A 21736-nucleotide genomic window follows, 5' to 3' on the forward strand; every position below is an offset into this window, starting at 1 on the left:
CTCCCCCTCCTCCCCATCAAAGTTAGTTCTGATCCAGTTCCAGAGTTCCGATAGCCGGGTTCCCCATCTCACATTCACAGGACCTCATGTCAGCCCTCAGCAACTGGCCCACATTTACAGTCATTTGCAGCATCCTGTGGTCATGTGACCTTTTTTTGTGTGTGTGCCAAAAACTGACGTTTACTTCTGGTTTTCAGTAAAAAAAAACACGCCTCACAGCAAACAGTGGATTTACCTAACAACTTTGGCATTTACATAATGGCCACTACCAAAAAACATCATAAAATCGAATCAGTCACTTGGACAACTGGGTTTATCACCATCACAACTTATTACTGTAACGGGCAGGCTCCATTACTGTCACAAGTCAAGGACTATCTGTACTGCAGTGTTTCTCAGCTGAGGCAATTTTATGCTGTGTAAACTTCGACTCACAGAATTTCCTCTCAGCATGTTGGGAAATCCACCTGTTGATTTAGCATTGTTCTATTTTACCTCTGTATATGCCTCGTGGGTCTGAATGTTGCTCCCTAATGACACAAGTAAAAAGTTCACAGTTGTAGTGATAGCTTGCTTTCTTTACTGGATGCCCCTGAGCTCTTAGGAATCATCTGTCAGGACCATATTTGGCAGCCTTTGTTTAAAATAAAAGCTAAATGGGATCAGGAGATCCCTGGGGAAACCGGTTCTCAGGACTTGTGTTTGTGTTTGTATGTTGTAGCAGTAGAAGGAGGGTGGGCATCACCTCTCTTGTCTGGGAGTAGCTGCATTGGCCACAGTAAGAACCATAATACAGGTAGTCCTCGACTTACAGTCATAACTAAGCCCAAAATTTGTCTGACTAAATGAGTTTTGCCCTGTTTTACAACCTTTCTTGCCACAGTCGTTAAGTGAATCACCGCAGATATTGAGTTAGTAACATGGTTGTTAAGTGAATCTGGCTTCCCCATTGACTTCACTTGTCAGAAGGTCACAAAAGAGGACCATGTGACCCCAGGACAGTGCAACCGTCATAATCATGAGTCAGTTGCCAATTGTCCAAAATTTGATCATGTGACCACGGGGATGCTGCAACGGTCATAAGTGCACAAAATAGTCAAAAGTCACTTTTCCCAGTGCCGTTGTAACTTCAAACAGTCATTAAATGAACTGTTGTAAGTTGAGGACTACCTATACAGGTCTCTGATGGGCTTGGCCTGGTCTAGTGCAGGTAGACCTTAAGTAAATATAATTCTTCTCTTGATAGGACCAAACTAGCATTTTTCAACGTTGGCAACTTTTAAGATGTGTGGACTTTAATTCCCAGAATTCTCCAGCCAGCATCAATGAAGTCTCCACATCTTAATACTGGCAATTTTTGAAAAACTCTGGATTAATCCATGAATGGGGGAAGATCACCTAGTGTTGGAGGATTGCCTCAATTTGAACAAGAGGTTCAAACACATGTCAGAATCATCACTAATTTCAGTGCTTTGATAGAAAGGGTACATTAACTTTTCTGTACTCAAATATTATACAGAGGATCATCTCTGAAGTAGCCTCATTGTCCAGACTACTTTAAAATAATTACTTTAAGGATTGCAGCCTTTAGTTTTTTCCATTTGCAACATCATTTACTCTGACAGAGTTCATAATCTCTGTTAGCACCTTTGATTCTCTGCTGTTTTTCGGGCTAAATTGCTTTAGCTCAGTTATTATATACATGAACATGATCTCGTATCCATCAAACCAGGGTGACCTGTGAGGCCAAGGGCTCCCAATTAAGTATAAAATAATTTAAGGTATCATGATGAGCTTTAAAATTTCTCTGTGGTTTATTTATTTAAATTATCCATTGAATAAACACTGATGAAATGATACTATCTTTTATACAGATGGTATAATTTACTGGAAAGCTGTTTAACACAAGAGAAAAATTAAATGAGGTAGTCCTCATTTAATGACCACTTGTTCAATGACCATTCAATGTTACGATGGTCCTGAACGATGGGATTTATGACCACATCCGAACGTTGCAGTTGTCACAGTGTCCCTATGGTGACATGATGGTGATTGAGGTGCTTGCCAACCAGCACACAACTACAATGGTCCCATCATTTCCAACCTTTACCGCCAGCATCTAACAAGTAAAGCCCTATCATTGGGGAAGCCAGCAGGAAGTTTCAAGCTATGGTCACCACGACATTGTACTTAACAATGATTGCAGCAGGGACTGCCATTATAAGTCAGTATGATGGTTTTTTTCAATTTCCAACCATGTTACTTAGCAACAAAACTGTGGTCAGTGAGAGAGGACTACCTGTGGCTTATTCATTGCATTTTAGAGAGCTGTGGTGGCACAGTGGTTAGAATGTAGTATTGCAGACTAATACTGCTGACTGCCACCAGTTCAATTCTCACCGGCTCAAGGTTGACTCAGCCTTCCATCCTTCCAAGGTCAGTAAAATGAGGGCCCCAGATTTGGGGGGGCAATAGGCTGACTCTATAAACAGCTTAGAGAGGGCTATAGAGCACTGTGAAGTGGTATATAAGTTTAAATGCTGTTGCTATTTTATCAACAGTAGGGAAAAATAACTTGTGGCAATGCAGTATGATTTGAACATCTTTCCAAGTTCAGTTATGGATTTAGTATGCATATTCACCATCACTGCTTTTACCCATTTGTAAGTAAACTATTACAGTATATAAGAGCAGGATCAGCAAGGTATATCTAGAATGGAAAATTCACCTGTTAACCAGTATTATCATCCTTGTTAATGCCATGGTGATTTGTTAGGGGCGTTCTGATATATTGGGATATATCCGAGGCATATCCTCTTAGCAATTTGGAATCAAACTATTAAACACTTAAGTAATCAAAACAGCTCCTTGGAACATATGTCAAAAGCAACAGTAAACTAGGAGAGATAAAGGAAAATCACTCCAAGATTCTGTTGCTGATCTCTATGCTGATGATCTGATGCCATTTTTATCCATGGTTTTAATCAGTCTCGTGTTCACCATCTCCTGACCTGGAAAATATTCAAAATATGCAAAGTAATTGGAAGAAAATGGATGGAGTACTGAAGATTTCAGTTCCTCAGAACTGGAGAAGCTTCTTGGATGAGAAGCAGAAATTCTTCAAGGAAAAGCAAAGGAAATCCAGTTGCCTTTTGAAAAAGCACCTTTGGGACCAGCAAAACCTCTTGCTCACCTTATCTCTGCGTGAATTAGGGAATTTGTCTGAGATGTTTTCTCATGTTACTATCTTGCTGCTCTTTATTCCCTACTACTCCATAGTTCTGATGTCAATCATCTGCTATACATACAGTATATTTGCTGATGCTCTACTTAAACTTACACTTGTGTTTGTATGTATGATGTACTTTTTTAGTGTTGTTTGTCAGTGATCTCTGTAGATGACATATACTAAAAAAACAAACCTGCTATCTACCCTAAAGCTATTAATCCAGGGGGTCCTAGAGCATAACCAAAAAAATAACAGAACAGAGTGATCAAAGCTCTATTCATTTTTTTATGTGTGCTGCATTTGTAAGATTAATCGCACTTTAGGGAAATCTCTGCTCTGATCCTCTGATCATCTCACATTGGTGGCAATAATTCTGAAGCTGCTTGAAAAGCAGCACACTTCATTCTTCTTACCCGCATCCCTTCAAATCGAGATAGGGCTCTTAGCGGCCGCAAAGCTCGCAACGTACGAAGAGATTTCATGGGGCCCATCTCCGATTTTCCAAGCAAAGGTGCTATAAGAGTTATCAAGGAGATCTAAAACAGAAAGTAGGAAGATTAATTTAAAGGCATTACTGCGTGCCTTTAAATACCATGCATTTTGCCTCCTTCTGTGCTAAACATACACCCACCAATTAATTTTCTGCGTAACTTTTAAAAGAGGGCATCAAGAAATGGTACAGTAGGATTTGACTTTACAAAAATTTGGAGAATGGACCAGCGAGAGATTATTTAGTATTTCTCTAATCTTGCACTAGTAATTTAGCATTAATATTCAGATTTTTAAGTATTCTGCTGTACAGATAAATTTCGATTTTCGCCCACAATTATTTCTGTTGTTCAGCAAGATTGTTAAGTCTTACCCATTTTTTTAGCCATGATTATTAAGAAAACAACTGCAGTTGTTGTGAATAATGCGGTCGTTAAGCAACTCCAGCTTTCCCCATTGACTTTGCTTGTCAAAAGCTGACTGGAAAGATCACAAATGGTGATCGCCTGATCCTTGGGACATTGCAACCATGATAAATATGTACTGGTTGCCAAGCACCCAACTTCAAGTTTCGAAGCATGCTTTTTTTTCTGCTGCAACAGTTATTGCTTCTCAGCTTGCCAATGAACTCAGGGGAGAGGAAATCGGACTGGAATGCAGACTTCAAAGATTAAGGAAGCGGACCATGCAAACCAAGGACGTTTACCAGGTGTCTGGCCAGACCCAGAGATACTTTCTCATAACAATATTGCTGCATCCAATTGGGCATCGTGACCTGATCCAGAGGGAGAATTCCATGCTTTCACTATGTAGGGCTTGGGTGGGGTTTTGCCATAGCTGGTTCTGCTTTCATCAGTGCGGAAATAACATACTCAATAAAGTTTTACATTAAGAGATCGCAATGTCTCAAAGGTGTTTGCTTGGTTGGGTTCGTCAGTCAGAACCTGGTCAGTCAAATTTTGATCGTGTGACCGTGGGTATGCTACCCCAGTTCTAAGTGTAAAGACTGGTTGTAACTTTTTTCAGTGCTCTTGTAACTTCGAACAGTCACTAAACAAATGACTGTTTATGGGTCAAGGGGCATTTGTATTCTATTACCCAGTTGGTCAGCTTTTTCATGTTTGACCTCCAGCAGTCCAGATCCACAAAATAGGTGAAAGATACCCTAATCTCAAGCTTGGCTTGAGTGGTTTCAGTAGAGAATTCAGCCAAGTGTCCATGTTAATGAATAGGTGGTCAGAATTCACAATTCTGTTATTCTTCCCCTGGTGGGAATTTCAATCATCTTGGGCCCCATGGCCAAAGAAAGAACCAGATTCTTTCTGAGTCTTCTTTCTGAAGGTCAGGAAAGTTGGGGCAAGATCGTCCCATGGATGAGGTGCTACAGTGGAAGAGACATGCCTCCTGGTTGCCACCAGATGGCGCCCTTCCTCCTTTCTTCATGTCAGAAATCATTTTTGTACAGTACCTCTTTATTCATCTCAATCACTCTCAGCCAATTGCCTTTCTTCAAATTTAAGCCGTCCCAAACCTGTAAAAATGTTCCTTCTCCTTCTCCTCCTCCTCCTCTTCCTCCTCCTTCTCCTCCCCCTCCCCCTTCTTCTTTTTCTACAATTATTGAAGTAAAACAGAATTTCATCAGAGACCATTGGATCTTTTCAGGGATTGAGCTGCAGAGAAGTTTAAAAAAGGAAGACATTTTGTACATTCTCAAACAAAGTTTAAAGGGTGGCCCATCAGGAACACTTAAATGAGTAGGTCAATAAATCCTTCTCCTTCTCCTCTCAAACCAGAGCTTTTTTTCTCATAGAACGCCCAGAACGGAGTTCCGGCACCTTTTTTGGATGGAACCTTGTAGGGTAGGCAAGGCAGGTTGTATGACATGTGTGAGTTCCAGCACCTTTTTCTTTTACAAAAAAAGCACTGTCTCAAACTATACAGAGAATTCCAAACAAGGTTGCATCATAGATGTGTATCAGGGCATTACAATCTGGGTAATCTTATTTCTGATCCCTTTTCATCCATCCCATGAAATTATCTTTTTTTCCAGATCTATGCTCTGAGTCCCTTAAGCATGGATATGAATGTGCTGTGGTTTAGCATGAATATATATGCCATCTAAGCCAAAACCCTCCGCTGTGTTGTCTCCGTTGTGCCAGCTGATTTTGGCAATCAGCTCACGCTCGCTTGGAAAATCAATGAGACCCATTCCATTTCAGCTGCGATACTTACATCTACAATCAGGAAATCAAGCCAGCACCAAGCGCTGGTGAAGTATTTGTGGAATCCATAAGCCACCCATTTCAGCAGCATCTCTAAGACAAATATGTAGGTGAAGATTTTGTCAGCATACTCCAGCATGGTTTTAATATTCTGCCTTTCGCTCAAGTAAATGTCTTCAAAGGCCTGAGATAAGAATGAACATACAAGTATTACATCTCTAGAATATTTTTACATTTATGATTAAGTTTCCTATTTTTCTTATACATCTCCCTCTTTCTTTCCTTTTCCCCCTCTCTCTCTCTCCCTTTCCCTTTTCTATCCTCCTCTTTCTCTTGCAAGGGACACGGTGGCTCAGTGGGTTAGGATGCTGAGCTTGTCGATCAGAAGGTCGGCAGTTTGGCGGGTCGAATCCCGAGTGCCGCGTAGCAGAGTGAGCGCCTGTTACGCGTCCCAGCTTCTGCCAACCTAGCAGTTCGAAAGCACGTAAAAATGCAAGTAGAAAAATAGGGACCACTACGGTGGGAAGGTAACAGCGTTCCGTGCGCCTTTGGCGTCTAGTCATGCCGGCCACATGACCACGGAGACGTCCTCGGACAAGCGCTGGCTCTTTGGCTTTGAAACAGAGATGAGCACCGGCCCCTAGAGTCGGAAACGACTAGCACGCATGTGCGGGGGAACCTTTACCTTTACCTTCCTCTTCCACTCCCTGTCAAACTTTACTTTTTTTTAATAAACCTCCTTTATTATGCTTTCCTCTGACCACAGCAATCCTTTCTCTTTTCTGTTGCTTTAGCTACCATTTTAACACACTTTCCTTTTCCATTCTATCTCTCAATGTTCTCAGGCCATCAAGAATTTCATAACACGTATGATGATGTCACAAAACCAATCAAATTTGACTAACGACTTAAGTCTAGAATTACTGATGACCGTAACATTCTCTGAGTCTAATTTACTCCCCAATACAGATAGTCCTCAACTTATGGCCCCATTTGGATTGGAATTTCAGTGCCTAAATCTGGGGTGTCAAACTGCAGGCCCACGGGCCGGTTGCATCATGCAGAGGCCATGCTCACCCCAGCTCCAGGAATGCGAAAAAAGTTGCCATATGTCACGACACGTCACATGATGCAGCGTGTTTGACACCCATGGCCTAAATCAGGGGTCTTCAAACCTGGCCCTTTTATGACTTGTGGACTTCAACTCCCAGAATTCCTCAGCCAGGCACGCTGGCGGAGGAATTCTGGGAGTTGAAGTCCACAAGTCATAAAAGGGCCAAGTTTGAAGACCCCTGGCCTAAGAGATGCGGTTGTTAAGGAAATTTTGCAACTGCTAAGTCTATTATGCAGTCATTAAGTGAATCAGGCAGTTCCCCCTTGTCAGCTGGGAAAATCACAAACTGTAATCACATGGACCCTGGATGCTGCAGCTGTTGTAAATATAAGCCAAGTGCCAAGTGCCCACATTGCCATTGTTTGAGCATGGGAATGCTGCAATAGTTGTAACTTAGAGGAAGGGTAATATGTCCCTTTTTTCAGCACCTCCAAACTATTGTTAAATAAATGGTCATAAGTCAAGGACTATCTCTACTGTTTTATTATCTTTCTATGTTTGCAGAAAGATTCTATTCTGCTGTTAAAGATGGGGCAATCTGCTTTTTTTTTACACACCATTCATATTATAGGCATGGTTTTCAGAACCATGAAGAATGAATTATTCAAGACAGGTGCAAGTTTTCAGTTGCATTTAACATTCGTTTTTTCCCCCCCATTGACAATTAATAAGGTGCTGAAGCAAATCCTGAACACTGATGAGATGAAAAAAGTTCATTTTGATATGATGGTGCCTTCAAATTAGTGAAAGAACAAAAAACTCAGATTTAAAAGCAGACTACGAAGGAAGCAGGTATATCAGTGGTTTTCCATGAAAACCTGATGAGACAACCAGATCCCCAAAACAATGAGCTTTGTTTTGAAAGGATCATAGAATGGGTAGATCAATGACAGATCAGATTTTTAACAAAGCTAACTACCTTCCTTTTGTTGTCAGGTAGTCCACAAGTGAGCTCAAAATTTATGTTGCTAAATGAGACAGTTGTTAAGTGGGTTTTGTCCCATTTTATGACCTTTCTTGCCACAGTTGTTAAGTGAATCACTGCAGTTTTAAAGTGAGTAACACATTTGTTAAGTGAATCTGGCTTCCCCATTGACTTTGCTTGTCTGAAGGTCACAAAAGGTGATCACATGACCTTGGGACATTGCTATGATCAAAAATATGAATCAGTTGCCAAGCATCTAAGTTTTGGTCACATGGCCATGGGGATGTTGCAATGTATGAAAAAAAAAGTCATAACTCACTTTTTCCAGTGACGTAACTTTGATCGATTACTAAACAAAATGTTGTAGATTGGGAGCTATCCGTATTTGTCTACATCAGCGTTTCTCAGTTTCAGCATCTTTAAGATGCATGGACTTCAAATCCCAGAATTTCCCAGCTAGCCTGGGAAATTTTAAAGCTGTCAAGATTGAGAAACCATGTTCTACATTATTCCTTCCTGGAAATGACACTGTACTTCCCTTTCTTCTGCTTCAATTAATGTTAAAGAAAAAAGAGTTGACATACCAACGCTCCACTACTCAACAAAATCATGAACACAATGAAGCTTTCAAACCAGTTGTGTTCCACAATTTGGTAACATGTCTTTCTTAAATTCCACCAGGTTTTCCCTGGAAACTTAGTAGTATTCACGGAACACCAAGGATAACGGTGAACACATCCTGAAAGAGACATTGAAGTCACAAGGAACAAAATTAATGCACAAAGACAATTCTTGTGAACAGGTTAATATATATATATATATTAATATATATATATATATATTTAGCTCTGCATCCTGTCTTTCAAGAGGCTTGCTGAACCTCTCTGGGAAGACACCACTAATCCAGTTGGCCATCCTGTCTGGGATGATGAAAAGTTTTGACCATCCTTTCTGAATGAAGAAATGTTCAAAATGTTCAAAAGCAATTGTAGCTTGAATTGATCGAGGAGGGGAAAAATGATAAAATTCATAAAAGTACGGGTGGTCCTGGACTTACAACTGACTTCCCATTGCTAAGCAAGACAGTTGTTAAGTGAGCTTTGCCCCAGTTTATGACATTTTCCCCACATTTATTAAGTAAATGATGCGATCCTTAAGCCAATTTGGTTTCTACCATTGACTTTGCTTATTGGAAGCTGGTTGTGAAAGCTGCAAATGACCCCAGGACTGGCATAAACACACAGCAATTGTCAATTTTGATCATTTGACCATGGAGTACATATATATTACCTTACTATAGCAACAAAAGTTGTACAAAGTCAAATATTTATCTTCAGGAAAGTTTATTAGATGGGGAAAAAAGGTGGGAAAAATTGGATTGGTGATATACTTATGAGCTTAGGTCATCCCAAAGAGGCTTTTTCAAGAGGCAACGAGAGGTTGTTTGTTTGTTTTCCTTGAAGACATTTTGCTTCTCATCCAAGAAGCTTCTTCAGTCCTGTCTTCAAGGAAAAAGAAAAACAGTCCAGTTGCCTCTTGAAAAAACACTTTAGTGACAGCCATGATCTGGATGACCAAGAGTCTCCATAGACATCTACCAATTTATGGTTAGAAGTAAGGAGAACCATGTAAATTGAGTCAAGGACTAAATAGTGTTAAGATGTATTAAAGGCTTGTTGAAAAGAAGCAAGTCAGTTGCTATACATTCTCAACTTTTAAAGTCAGAACTTCTCTCATCCCATCTAAAATGCATGGACTGAGATGTGTTTGAGTATTAGTTGAAGATGCATGGATCTTTGGACTGTTAGAAGACAAATCAGCTGGGCAGTCCTTGAAGAAAATTGGATACAGTTTTCAGAGAACCATACTTTAAAAAAAAGTCAAAGTGGGCCATTTTGGTGATGCTCTGATACGTCTGTGAGTCCGTATATCAAAACCTGCATGGTGGTGGGTATGGCATCATGAAGCCTTGCTCCTTAAAATGTAGGTAAACCATCATGGAGTCTTGCCCATCACCGTCATAGTAATCACAGAATGGGTTGTCATGTGACCAGATTTGTTTTTACGACCTTTTTTTCTTGCGGAGGTCACCACAGATCACCACAGACCTAAAGTGACCACCTCAGTTGTTAACTGAACGTTGCAGTCGTCAAGGAAACCGATTATTTGCTATCAGAAGCTTTTTGGCAAAAAACAGAAGTAAATACCAATATTGTAGAACATAGTCACATGACCGTGGGGCATTGCAAATAGGTATAAATCTGGGCCAGTTATCAAAACGCTTGAAATATGGCCACCCTGAGTCCTTCGGGAGATAGGGCGGGATATAAATCCCATCAATAAATAAATAAATAATAAATATTACTGGTGGCGGGAGGGGGGGCAGCCATCAGAACTTCAGAAAGGTTTGTTTTAACTTCAAGAGATTGCAGGCATCCAATCATAAGCTGACCACTTTACATCTGCAGATACATGAGGGGGATGACGCTTCAGTTATAAATGTCATGGCCACCATCTGGTAGATTCTGACCCACAGACCCACAGATATCTCTCGGGACATCCTTATGAATATAAAATCATATACATCTGTCAAGGGGCTCCTTACGTTTTGGGAAACAATCCTCTGGCTGCTTGAAATGCTCATCAAGCTCAGAGATGTTCTTCAGGAATTCATCTGGGTCTGTCAGATCCACAGTGCTGCCTTCTGAACAGCTGGTGGAGTCTGCATTCTACAAAACAAAAAAGTCAGGCCAGATGTTTCTACAGGATCAGCTGTCCCTTGGCATTCCTAGAGTAAATGCTGAGAGAAGACAGCACCATTTTTTTAAACATGGAGTGGAAGCGTTGGGCTTCTGCATGATCTGAACTCAAATGGCAAAAGTAGTTTGAAGAAGGTAACACTGAGGCCATTACCGGATCACAGAACACACCCATGGGTGTGTTAAGCAGATTTTGATCTCTGCACATTCTTAGTTAACACAGGCAGTCCTTGATTTACAGCAGTTCATTTAGTGACCATTCCAAGTTACAACGGCACTGAAAAAAGTGACTTATGATTCTTTTCCACGCTTACAGCCGTTGCAGCATCCCCGTGATTGTGTGATCAGAATTCGGATGCTTGGTAACTGACACCCATATTTGTTACGTACTGACATTCTCCCGGCCGCAGAAGAACAGGGAAACTCCTCGCGGCCGCACTTGACAGTTGACAGCTGTCAAAAGGTCGTCGGAACCAAACTCACATGCGCGCCAGCAGCCGCTGACACTGACAGCTGTCAGAAAGCCGCGCAGGCGCATTACCCAACAGACTGACCGCCGCGAGCTGTCAGAATGCCGGCCGAGGATGCACGCGCTACTCAGCTGGTGCGCCAGCCAGCTGACGGATTCCCCCCGGCCGAGCTGTGCATGCGCCATCACCAGGGAGCTGTCAAAGCTGCCAGCTGGCCATTGGACGCGGGTCTCGCGGCAGGAGAATACGAGTTCCTGATTTGTTGTTGACGTTTACAGTTTACTATATAAAGGCATGTTTTACCGCTTGTCAGCTCGTCCGGAGCTGAAGCGAATAAATCGTTAAACCCAAGCCGGCCGTCTCTTTCTGATCCTTGTCCGAGATAGTTCAATATTTATGACGGTTTCAGTGTCCCAGTCACATGATTCCCTTTTGTGACCTTCTGACAAACGAAGTCAATGAGGAACTCAGCTTCACTTAATAACCGTGTTACTAACTTGAGAACTGCAGTGATTCAGTTAGCCGCTGTAGCAAGAAAAGGAAAGTAAAATGGGGCAAAATTCACTTAATCTCTGCCTCAACCTTGTAACAGAAGTTTTGGGCTCAATTCTGGTCATATGTTGAGTGTAAGTGTGAAAAATTATCATATGCCAGTTTTTTCAGTGCTGTTGTAACTTCGAACAGTCATTAAATGAATTGTTGTAAGTCGAGGACGTACAGGTAGATAACTTGGGCTGAGAAAGATTGAGCGGCTATGTTCCCCAGAGAATCCCCATATGGGAGGGTGAAAGATTAGGTCCACACATGTGAAGGCTCAATTAAACTGATTTAAGCCTATGCCAGGGGTAGGCAACCTTGACTCTTTTATGACGCGTGGACTTCAACTCCCAGAATTCCTGAGCCAGCCATGCTGAGGGAAAAGGGAGAGGTTTCCAAGCTGAGCCATGATGGCTCAGGAATTCTGGGAGTTGAAGTCCACCAGTCATAAAAGAGCCAAGGTTGCCTACCTCTGGCCTAGGCCTAGGAATCTTCTCAGTACATGCTACAAGTTAAATCTGAACTTCACTCACAGATCACTTTGGTAACATTTTTCCTTGCTGTAGATTGGGGAGTGGTATTTACCTCTTTTCCCTTGGACAGCGAGGATCCGACTTTCCCTTTGGGAATAGAAATTTCTGACGTCCGGCTCCAGACTTCACAGCTTTTGGCCTTTTCTCCCCTCAAGCGCAACTGGTTTTCTTGCTGAAAATCACAATAGCTGGGATTCAAAATGAGTTTGCTAAGCACTGGTTGCCTTGGCTACCAATATGCCAGCCACAATCAGCTGATCCAGGCCTTACCTCTCTTTTGTGGGTGCCAACCCTACAGATGCCCCTGCCCAGAGTTTAAAAATCAGGATTCTGGCTAAATTTATTTTTCTTCTTTTCCATATACAGGTAGTCCTCAACTTACAACCATTTGTTTAGTAACCATTTCAAGTTACAGCGGCACTCAAAAAGTGACTTGTGAGCATTTTTCATGCTTACAACTGTTTCAGCATCCCCATGGTCACATGACCAAAATTCATAGGCTTGGCAACTGGCATGTACTTACGACGGTTGCAGTGTCCTGGGACCACATTTTGCAACCTTCTGACAAGCAAAGTCAATGGGGAAGCCAGATTCACTTAACAACCCTGTCACTAACTTAACAAATGCAGTGATTCACTTAACCACTGTGTCAGGAAAGGTCATAAAATGGGGCAAAGCTCATTTAACTGTCTTGCTTAGCAATGAAAATTTTGGGGTCTCAATTGTGGTTGTAAGTCGAGGACTACCTGTACCATTTTCCAACAAATATCCTCGCACCTAAACCTCCTGTCCAGGGATATTCACACACAAAAATCCACAAAAAAGGAGTTGAAGCTTTGACCCCATGGTTGTGGCTGCGTTTTTACTTTTCTCAACACTCCAGCAGATAGGTTGCTGTTGTTTATCCAAGAAAGAAGAATTTTTATTTATTACATTTATATGCCATCCATCTCACTAATTATACTCCCCCTGAGAGGCCTGCAAAATGATTAAAGGATGATGCAAAATATTATGTGCATCTTCCTAGAATTTATTTATCAGCATTTCTGCCTACAGACTTAAGTAGATATTCTCATAGAAAGAGAAGGTGAAGGGAAATAGTATACACTTTAACCTTTAACCTTTTGCCAGATTTGCAATTTCTGACAAAAATTTGGTTCCTAGGTAAGCAACAAAACCAGGACATCTTGATGAACCAGTACTGGTCCTCTCTAAGGCACCTGTTTTTCAACATCAAGATGTTTGGACTTCAACTCCCAGAATTCCCCATACAACCTGCTGGCTGGGGAATTCTGGGAGTTTAAGTCAAGACACCTTAGAGCTGCCGAGGTTGAGAAACACCGCTCTAAGGGAAATAACTGATGAACAATAGCTCCTTGGAATCAAGTTCAATCCTGGTGCTTTCATGGACTCATAATAGCTGTTCTCACATGGTTAGCCACTGTCTTCTTCAAAGATGTAGTTTCAACCTAGAGCACAGGTCTGCAACCCGCGGCTCCGGAGCCGCATGCAGCTCTTTCAGCCATCTCCTGCGGCTCCCAGTCCTCTGCCATGTGCAGTCCAAAAAAAAAAGAAAGGTGCGACTAAAAAAGTTCAACCAATCAATTCAAATATGCAGGGTAGATGCATATCTCGCCTTGGCTCCACTCTTCAGTCAAACCCTGTTCTGCGCATGTGCACACATTTTTTGTGGCTCCCAGTTTTTCCTTTGGGGAGGGAACCGGTTCCGAGTGGCTCTTTCACTGTTTCAGGTTGCTGACCCCTGACCTAGAGCGTCCTGCAGGTCTCCTACTGACCCAACCCGACTTTGTGACCAGCTGACCCAAATCTAGCTCCTAACCTGCTTTGTACACTCTGTCTCCATGACCGAGCCCAGATCTTCTGAGGCGTCGCTATCACTTTCCACATGAGCAATCGGAACACAGATAAACACGCTGGGGTTGGAGATAAAGTCATCTTGGTTGCTCTTCTCGCTTGCCCAAGGGCTGCTGTGACCCTCTTTGGAATTATGAATGTGGCTTCTCATTTCTACCTCACTTTTCTCCAAGTCACACTTTACTTTCTTGGAGGTTGCTTTCCTCTTCCACCCCAAAACTCGGAAGAAAATGGTCAACACAGCCTGTTTTGTAACGTGAAGTCCTCTGTGGATCCTAGCGAAGGCAATCTTCAAGTTGTTGGTTTCCCTGTCCTCTTCTGGCTGCTGAGTGAGGTTATCGGTACTGAAGGAATTCAGCAGAAGGGCAATGAACAGGTTGAGAACCTCAGAGGAAGGACAAAACGAAAGATTAATAACAGATGCGAATTATTATTAGATTTGCTTAGAACAGATTTATTATTATTATTATTATTATCATTTGGAATACTAATGCGGAGACAGAGGTCGTTTACAAGAGGTGTCAAACTCAATTTCATTGAGAGCCTCATCAGCATTGTGGTTGCCCTCAAGGGGCCGGGTGGGTATGGCCAGGGTGGGCGTGGCCTGCTGGGTGGGCGTGGCTAGAGTGTGTATGGCCTACTGGGTGGGCGTGGCCAGCTCTACATCATTGGCATCAAGGGTAACTGTGGGGGCCTGGGCAGGAGTGGGACAGATCTGAGGGTCTCTGGCGGAAGGAGGGTCTCTGGGCCAGGGCCAAGGCAGTGGGGGCCGTTCCCTCCCTGTTTCCAGGATGGCTTCGCGGGCCGCATGAAACCACTTCGCGGGCCGGATCCGGCCCCTGGGCCTTGTGTTTGACATGTCTGGCATATTTGAACAATGTGTTGGCTCTTTTCTAATCTGCAAAAAGTTCATCTCCTGGTGATTTCATAGATACAGGTAGTCTTCAAATTGCAACCTTTCCTTTAGTGGCCGGTTCAAAGTTAAAATGACACTGAAAATAGAGTGTATAGAAAACAGAGAGGTAAATAGAGACAGACAGACAGACAATAAACCCAATAGACCCAGATTGTTGGGGGCAATAAGCTGACTTTGTAATAATGCCGCTTGGGGGGGGGAGGTGTGTGAAAGCCCTAATAAGCAGGCCATATACATAGAATGAAGGCTACTGCTAAGCTTGTAAGCCGCCCTGAGTCTTCGGAGAAGGGCGGGATATAAATGGAATTAAAATAAAATAAATAAAAAAATAAAAAATAAAGAGAAGAAAGAAGCTCAAGGACACTCACCACTAAATTCCCAATCACCATCACCAGCATGAAGACCAGCAGGCACAGCGACCGCTCAGCCACCACCATGCAGTGCCACATGGTCTCAATCCACTCCCCGCACAGGATTCGGAAGATAATGAGAAAAGAATGGAAAAAGTCCTCCATGTGCCAGCGTACTTTGCAAGTGGGATCTAACTTCTTGCAAGAGATTTTATAACTGTTCCCAAACAGCTGCATCCCAAATACAGCAAAAATAAAGACGATAATGGCCAGGACCAGGGTCAAGTTGCCAAGAGCATCCACTGAATTTAAGATGATTTTTATGAGGGTATTTAAGGTGGGCCAAGACTTTGCCAGCTTGAAGACTCTCATCTGTTGAAGACGAGAAGATCAAATCAGTTTCAAATCGATTTTAACAATGGCAGAATAATACAGTATGTCAAGTACCATGTTCAAAGATAACTATTATTTATTTATTTATTTATTTTATTAAACTTATATACCGCCCTTCTCCCGTAGGACTCAGGGCAGTTCACAAGGTTTTTTAAAAAACAATGCAACAAGTTACAAAAATTAAAAACAATTAAAATAATTACACTAACCTTGAAATATAACCCAATTACAATTAAAAAATACAATTAAAACCCCAGTTAATACTCTCAGTCCAGGCCAGAGAGCTCAAAGAGCCAGGTCTTCAGGTCCCGGCGGAATGAGTGAAGGTCAGGGGCAGTCCTAAGCTCTACAGGCAGCTGGTTCCAAAGGGCCGGCGCACCCACAGAGAAGGCCCTCCCCTTGGGTATTGTCCGCCGGCAATCTTTTACCGGCGGTACCCTGAGGAGACCCTCCTTGTGGGAGCGCACAGAACGAAGGGAGCTTGATGCCGGCAGCAGGTGTTCCCTCAGATATCCCGGACCCAAGCCGTTCAGGGCTTTATAGGTCATCACCAGCACCTTGAATCTCACCCGGAGGGCAACCGGAAGCCAATGCAGCTCACGGAGCAGAGGTGTTTCATGGGAGTATCGGGAACCCCCCACCACAACCCACGCGGCTGCATTCTGCACCAGTTGAAGCCTCCAAGTGGTCCTCAAGGGCAGCCCCATGTAGAGAGCGTTGCAGTAGTCCAATCGGGAGGTCACGAGCGCATGAGTGACTGTGTGTAGGGCATCTCGGTCCAGGTAGGGCCGCAACTGGCACACCAGGCGAACCTGGGCAAAAGCCCCCCTGGTCACGGCTCCTATATGATCTTCAAAACTGAGCCGCGAATCCAGGAGGACGTAAGAAGGAAGTAAGAGGTCAAAAAAGTTGAGACAATCGCGACTCCCTTTCTTAAACATTCAAGCCATCTCTGTCAGCGATCCATAAATTTAAAAAATATTGTCCATTTACTGATAGCCCTCAAACTACAACAATTCATTTAGTGACCGTTCAAAGTTACAACGGCACTGAAAAAAAGTGACTTATGACCATTTGCAACATTCCCCCGTGGTCACATGATCAAAATTCAGATGCTTGGCAACTGACTCGTATTTATGACAGTTGCAGTGCCCCGGGGTCACGTGATCCCCTTTGGCGACCTTCTGACAAGCAAAATCAATTGGGAAGCCGGATTCACTTAACAGCCATGTTACTAACTTAAGAACTGCATTGATTCACTTAACAACTGAGGCAAGAAAGGTCGTCAAATGGGGTAAACCTCACTTAACAAATGTCTCACTTAACGACAGAAATTTTGGGCTCAGTTGTGGTGGTGCGTCGAGGACCACCTGTAGCTCCAAAGCCACAGAACAAACAGTTACCAGCCTCAAGGTTCGCAGCACAGAGAAGCTGCCCTTTTTCCCTCCTTTTTTCCCTTTCCTGTCCTCTTTGGCCTCGCTAGACGTGCTCAGTTCAATTATGCTGATCAGGACAATCACGCTGTCAAAGATGTTTGAGCGCTGCTGAAAATAATGGTAAGGGTCCATGGCGATGATTTTCAGGATCATTTCTGCCGTGAAAATTGCTGTGAAAATCTGTCAGATTCAGAGAAAGAAAAAAAAATAGCAGAGTCAGTCCTGAGGAAGATGAGGGCTACTTCATGTTTGTTTCTTTATTAGATTTTTTTTAGAATCCTGCCTTCATTACTTTATAAGTAACTCAAGATGGTGAAAATACCCAGTACTCCTTTTTTCCCCACTTCAAGAACCCTGTGAGGTGGTTGGGCTGAGAGAGTGACTGGATTATCCAGCTGGCTTTCATGCCTAAGGCAAGACTAGAACTCACAGCCTCCTGGTGACTGGCCCAAAGTCATCCAGTCAGCTTTCATAGCTAAGGCAGGACTAGAACTCACAGCCTCCTGGTGATTGGCCCAAAGCCATCTAGTCGGCTTTCATAGTTAAAGCAGCACTAGAATTCACAGCCTCCTGGTGATTGGCCCAAAGCCATCCAGTCAGCTTTCATAGCTAAGGCAGGACTAGAACTCACCGTCTCCTGGTGATTGGCCCAAAGCCATCCAGTCAGCTTTCATAGCTAAGGCAGGACTAGAACTCACCATCTCCTGGTGATTGGCCCAAGTCATCCAGTTGGCTTTCATAGTTAAAGCAGGGCTAGAACTCACAGCCTCCTGGGCCTTCACCACTTGACTAAACTGACTCTCTCTTAGTCTTCCATATATTCAGTTCAATTTTTGTTAATGTTATGTGATCCTTGATTGGTTGTTTTATTATTATCAATTCAAACAAAGAGGAGAATCAACAGGAAGGTTTAAAAAAATCAAGATGGCAGCCAAGACCACACAATCAAAGACTTGCCCTATTTTGATCAGTACAGGTAGTCCTCGACTTACAGCAGTTCATTTAGTGACTGTTCAAAGTTACAATGGCACTTTAAAAAGTGACATACAGTAACTATTTTTCACACTTACAGCCTTTAGAGCATCCCCATGATCATGTGATCAAAATTCAGTTGCTTGGCAACTGGCTCATATTTATGACTGTTGCTGTGTCTCAAAGTCATGTGATCCCCTTTTGGGACCTTTTGACAAGCAGTCAATGGGGAAGCCAGATCCACTTAACAACCGTGTGACTAACTTAAGAACTGCAGTGATTCACTTAACAACTGTGGCAAGAAATGTCACAAAATGGGGAAAAAGTCACTTAACAAATTTCTCACTTAGCAACAGAAATTTTGGGCTCAATTGTGGCCATAAGTCGTGGACTCCCTGTATAGCATCAGGTTTAATATTTTTAAACAAGTCACATCTTTCCACCTTGAAGTACAACCTTGATCATCTGACAGTAAATTAAAACTATCAAAAATAATTAGCAAAGAAGTTGCAACAGCAATCAGTATATCACATGCCAAAGATCTCCTTCTGGTTTTCAAATCAAGAAGAAAAAGAAATCTATAGGGATCCCCTAACACTTCAGCCAAAGGGATCAACCAAATTTTTAGCATTTTATGAATGTAAAACAGGGGTAGATTCTCTTCTGCTTCAGCATTTGCTTACTGTTGTGTAGCTGGTTCTTTGCAGGCAATAAGCGAGATGGAAGGTTGCAAACAGGAACATTGCTTTATTGAGGCAAACAGGAACAGAACTGAAACAGTGGCTGCTGCGCAGCTACTTATACGGTTGGCCACTAGGCGGCGGCCAATAGGTTTAAAGGAACCCATTCCTACCCCAAATCAACCAATGATGTTCTTGGAGACAGGTCTGGCTTAGTCAGTGACCATTACACAGACACACCATTGAGCAACCTTTAAGCAGCATTCAAACAGATACGTGAATCACTACAAGTAAAAATCCCAATACATTACACTTACCATGTTACCACTCGAAAGAGCTTGCTCAAACTCGGGGGTCATTTTGTAGTGGTCCAAGGCCATAAAAAGAGTGTTCATCACAATGCAAAGTGTGATGATGAGATCAGTAAAGGGGTCCATTACAATCACACCCACTTTCTTCTTTATTTTCTGCCACAGAGGGCAACAGTTCCAGATAAAATACTTGCGGGCTAACTTGTTCAAGAAGCCAGGCCATTTTCGATCTGATTCTTCGAGCTCTAAACAAGGGGAAAAGGAGGATGGGGAGAAGAAGGGGGAGGGGGAGGAGAAAGACAAGGAGGAGGGGAAGGAGGAGGGGGAGGGGAAGGGGAAGGAGAAAGAAAAGGAGGAGGAGGAGGAGGAGGAGGAGGAGGAGGAGGAGGAGGAGGAGGAGGAGGAGGAGGAGGAGGAGAAGAAGAAGAAGAAGAAGAAGAAGAAGAAGAAGAAGAAGAAGAAGAAGAAGAAGAAGAAGAAGAAGAAGAAGAAGAAGAAGAAGAAGAAGTTGTTGTTATTGACCTACTCGTTTAAGATTTTTTATGGCCTATCCTTCTAACTTTGGTTGAGAATGTACAAAATGTACAAAACTTCTCTGCAGTTCATTCCCGGAAAAAACACAACGGTCTCTGATGAAATTCAGACATTAGATAAAACATGTTTTACTTCGATAATTGTAGGAATCTGAATGGTTAGGAAAAGGTGTTTTATTTTTCAGCCACTGCTCTTTATGTTTTTTAAGAAACACTTTTGGTTGCAAATTCCATACAACAGAAAGTTGGCATGCAAGCATTTGTAAAAATTTCAAAATAACAGACCATAAACAAATACAGTGGCCCAGAATCACCTTACAGGGGAGATGGGTAGCATAAAAATTTAATAAATACAATAAAAACATTGAAAAATATGACAGATTTTCCTAATTTACAATTTCTACTGGAAAGGAATTGCTACTGTAGTAATCCTTGGCAGCTATTCATTTAGTGACAGCTCAAAGATACAACAGCCATGAAAAAAGTAACTTAGGGCTGACCCTTGCACCCATGATCAAGATTCGGGTGCTTGGCAACTGGCATGTACCTATGACAGTTGCACTGTCCCACGATCATGTGATCACCACTTATAATCTTCCCAGCCCACTTCCGAAAAGCTAAGTCCAGGGGGAAAATTGGATTCACTTAAAAAAACAACACAATTCACTTAACATTGTTCTCAAAAAGGTCGTAAAATTGTCAGGACTCACTAGGCCGCAGGGGTAGGCAACCTTGACTCTTTTATGACTGGTGGACTTCAACTCCCAGAATTCCTGAGCCAGCCATGCTGAGGGGAAAGGGAGAGGTTTTCATGATAAGCCATGCTGGCTCAGGAATTCTGGGAGTTGAAGTCCACCAGTCATAAAGCAGCCTACGCCTAGGCCAGGGGTAGGCAACCTTGGCTCTTTTATGACTCTTGGACTTCAACTCCCAAAATTCCTGAGCCAGCATGACTCAGCTTGGAAACTTCTCCCTTTTCCCTCAGCATGGCTGGCTCAGGAATTCTGGGAGTTGAAGTCCACCAGTCATAAAAGAGCCAAGGTGGCCTACCCCTGTCCTAGACCATCCCCTTGTTTAGGAACAAAAGTTCTGCAAAAGAAAACCTGTACCTTCAAGGACGCTGGTAATAATGCTGACCACACTCGCTGCCCGCTGTCTCTGAAGTGGCTGGTTGTAATAATCAACTGACAGTTGATGAACTTGGACCATCTTGTTAGCTTCATCATACAGAGACATCTGTTTAAAGATGTATGCAGTAGGTTTACTTATAAATATTCCTGCTCTTTGGACAGAAATATGACAATTTATACACCAGGCAAGTCAAAGGATTCTTAAAACTGAAATATGAGTCCTATACAGGTAGTCTGTATGAGAGCAGAGAAGAGTGCAGAGAAGAGCAACAAAGATGATCAGGGGACTGGAGGCTAAAACATATAGGGAACAGTTGCTGGAATTGGGTATGTCTAGTTTAATGAAGAGAAGGACGAGGGATGGCATGATAGTCTTCTAATATCTCAGGGGCTGCCCCAAAGAAGAGGAAGTCAAGCTGTTCTCCATTGTACTGGATTAAACAATCATGTCTAGTGTAATGTCTAGTCTAATGAAGAGAAGGACGAGGGGAGACATGATAGCAGTCTTCCAATATCTCAGGGGCTGCCCCAAAGAAGAGGGAGTCAAGCTGTTCTCCATTGTACTGGATTAAACAACCATGTCTAGTTTAATGTCTAGTCTAATGAAGAGAAGGACGATGGGTAACATGATAGCAGTCTTCCAATATCTCAGGGGCTGCCCCAAAGAAGAGGGAGTCAAGCTGCTTTCTTGAGCTACTGCTTTTCTGAAGCACAGAGCAACTTGACTGAAGTAGAATTTAAACCGAAAATGTCCACATTGCAAAGTGCAAATGTGATTTTTAATGTACAATTCAAGTAGTCCTCAACATACAACTGCTTGAAGTTACAACTCCCCTGGGAAAAGGAAGTTATGAACCTGGTT

The 21736-nt window shown here is 42.6% G+C and overlaps 1 protein-coding gene across 1 annotated transcript in view; it reads right to left on the reverse strand.

Annotated features, from left to right (window-relative positions):
• The window catches only part of LOC308679050 (sodium channel protein type 5 subunit alpha-like), a gene marked incomplete at its 3' end in the record, with an annotated part of 63439 nt that overhangs the window by 13634 nt on the left and 28069 nt on the right, over positions 1–21736 (reverse strand). Inside the window, exons 11-20 of the mRNA XM_081346285.1 lie at positions 20854–20980; positions 19218–19456; positions 17216–17428; positions 15438–15791; positions 14119–14538; positions 12331–12450; positions 10585–10705; positions 8564–8718; positions 5951–6124; positions 3643–3765 (exon numbers count right to left, since the gene is read on the reverse strand). Of these exons, the coding sequence (XP_081202411.1) occupies positions 3643–3765; positions 5951–6124; positions 8564–8718; positions 10585–10705; positions 12331–12450; positions 14119–14538; positions 15438–15791; positions 17216–17428; positions 19218–19456; positions 20854–20980 (2046 nt within the window). The remainder of the gene's footprint in view (positions 1–3642; positions 3766–5950; positions 6125–8563; positions 8719–10584; positions 10706–12330; positions 12451–14118; positions 14539–15437; positions 15792–17215; positions 17429–19217; positions 19457–20853; positions 20981–21736) is intronic.

This window comes from Vipera berus (assembly GCF_964194415.1).
Source record: "Vipera berus genome assembly, chromosome: Z".
Lineage (NCBI taxonomy): Eukaryota > Metazoa > Chordata > Lepidosauria > Squamata > Viperidae > Vipera > Vipera berus.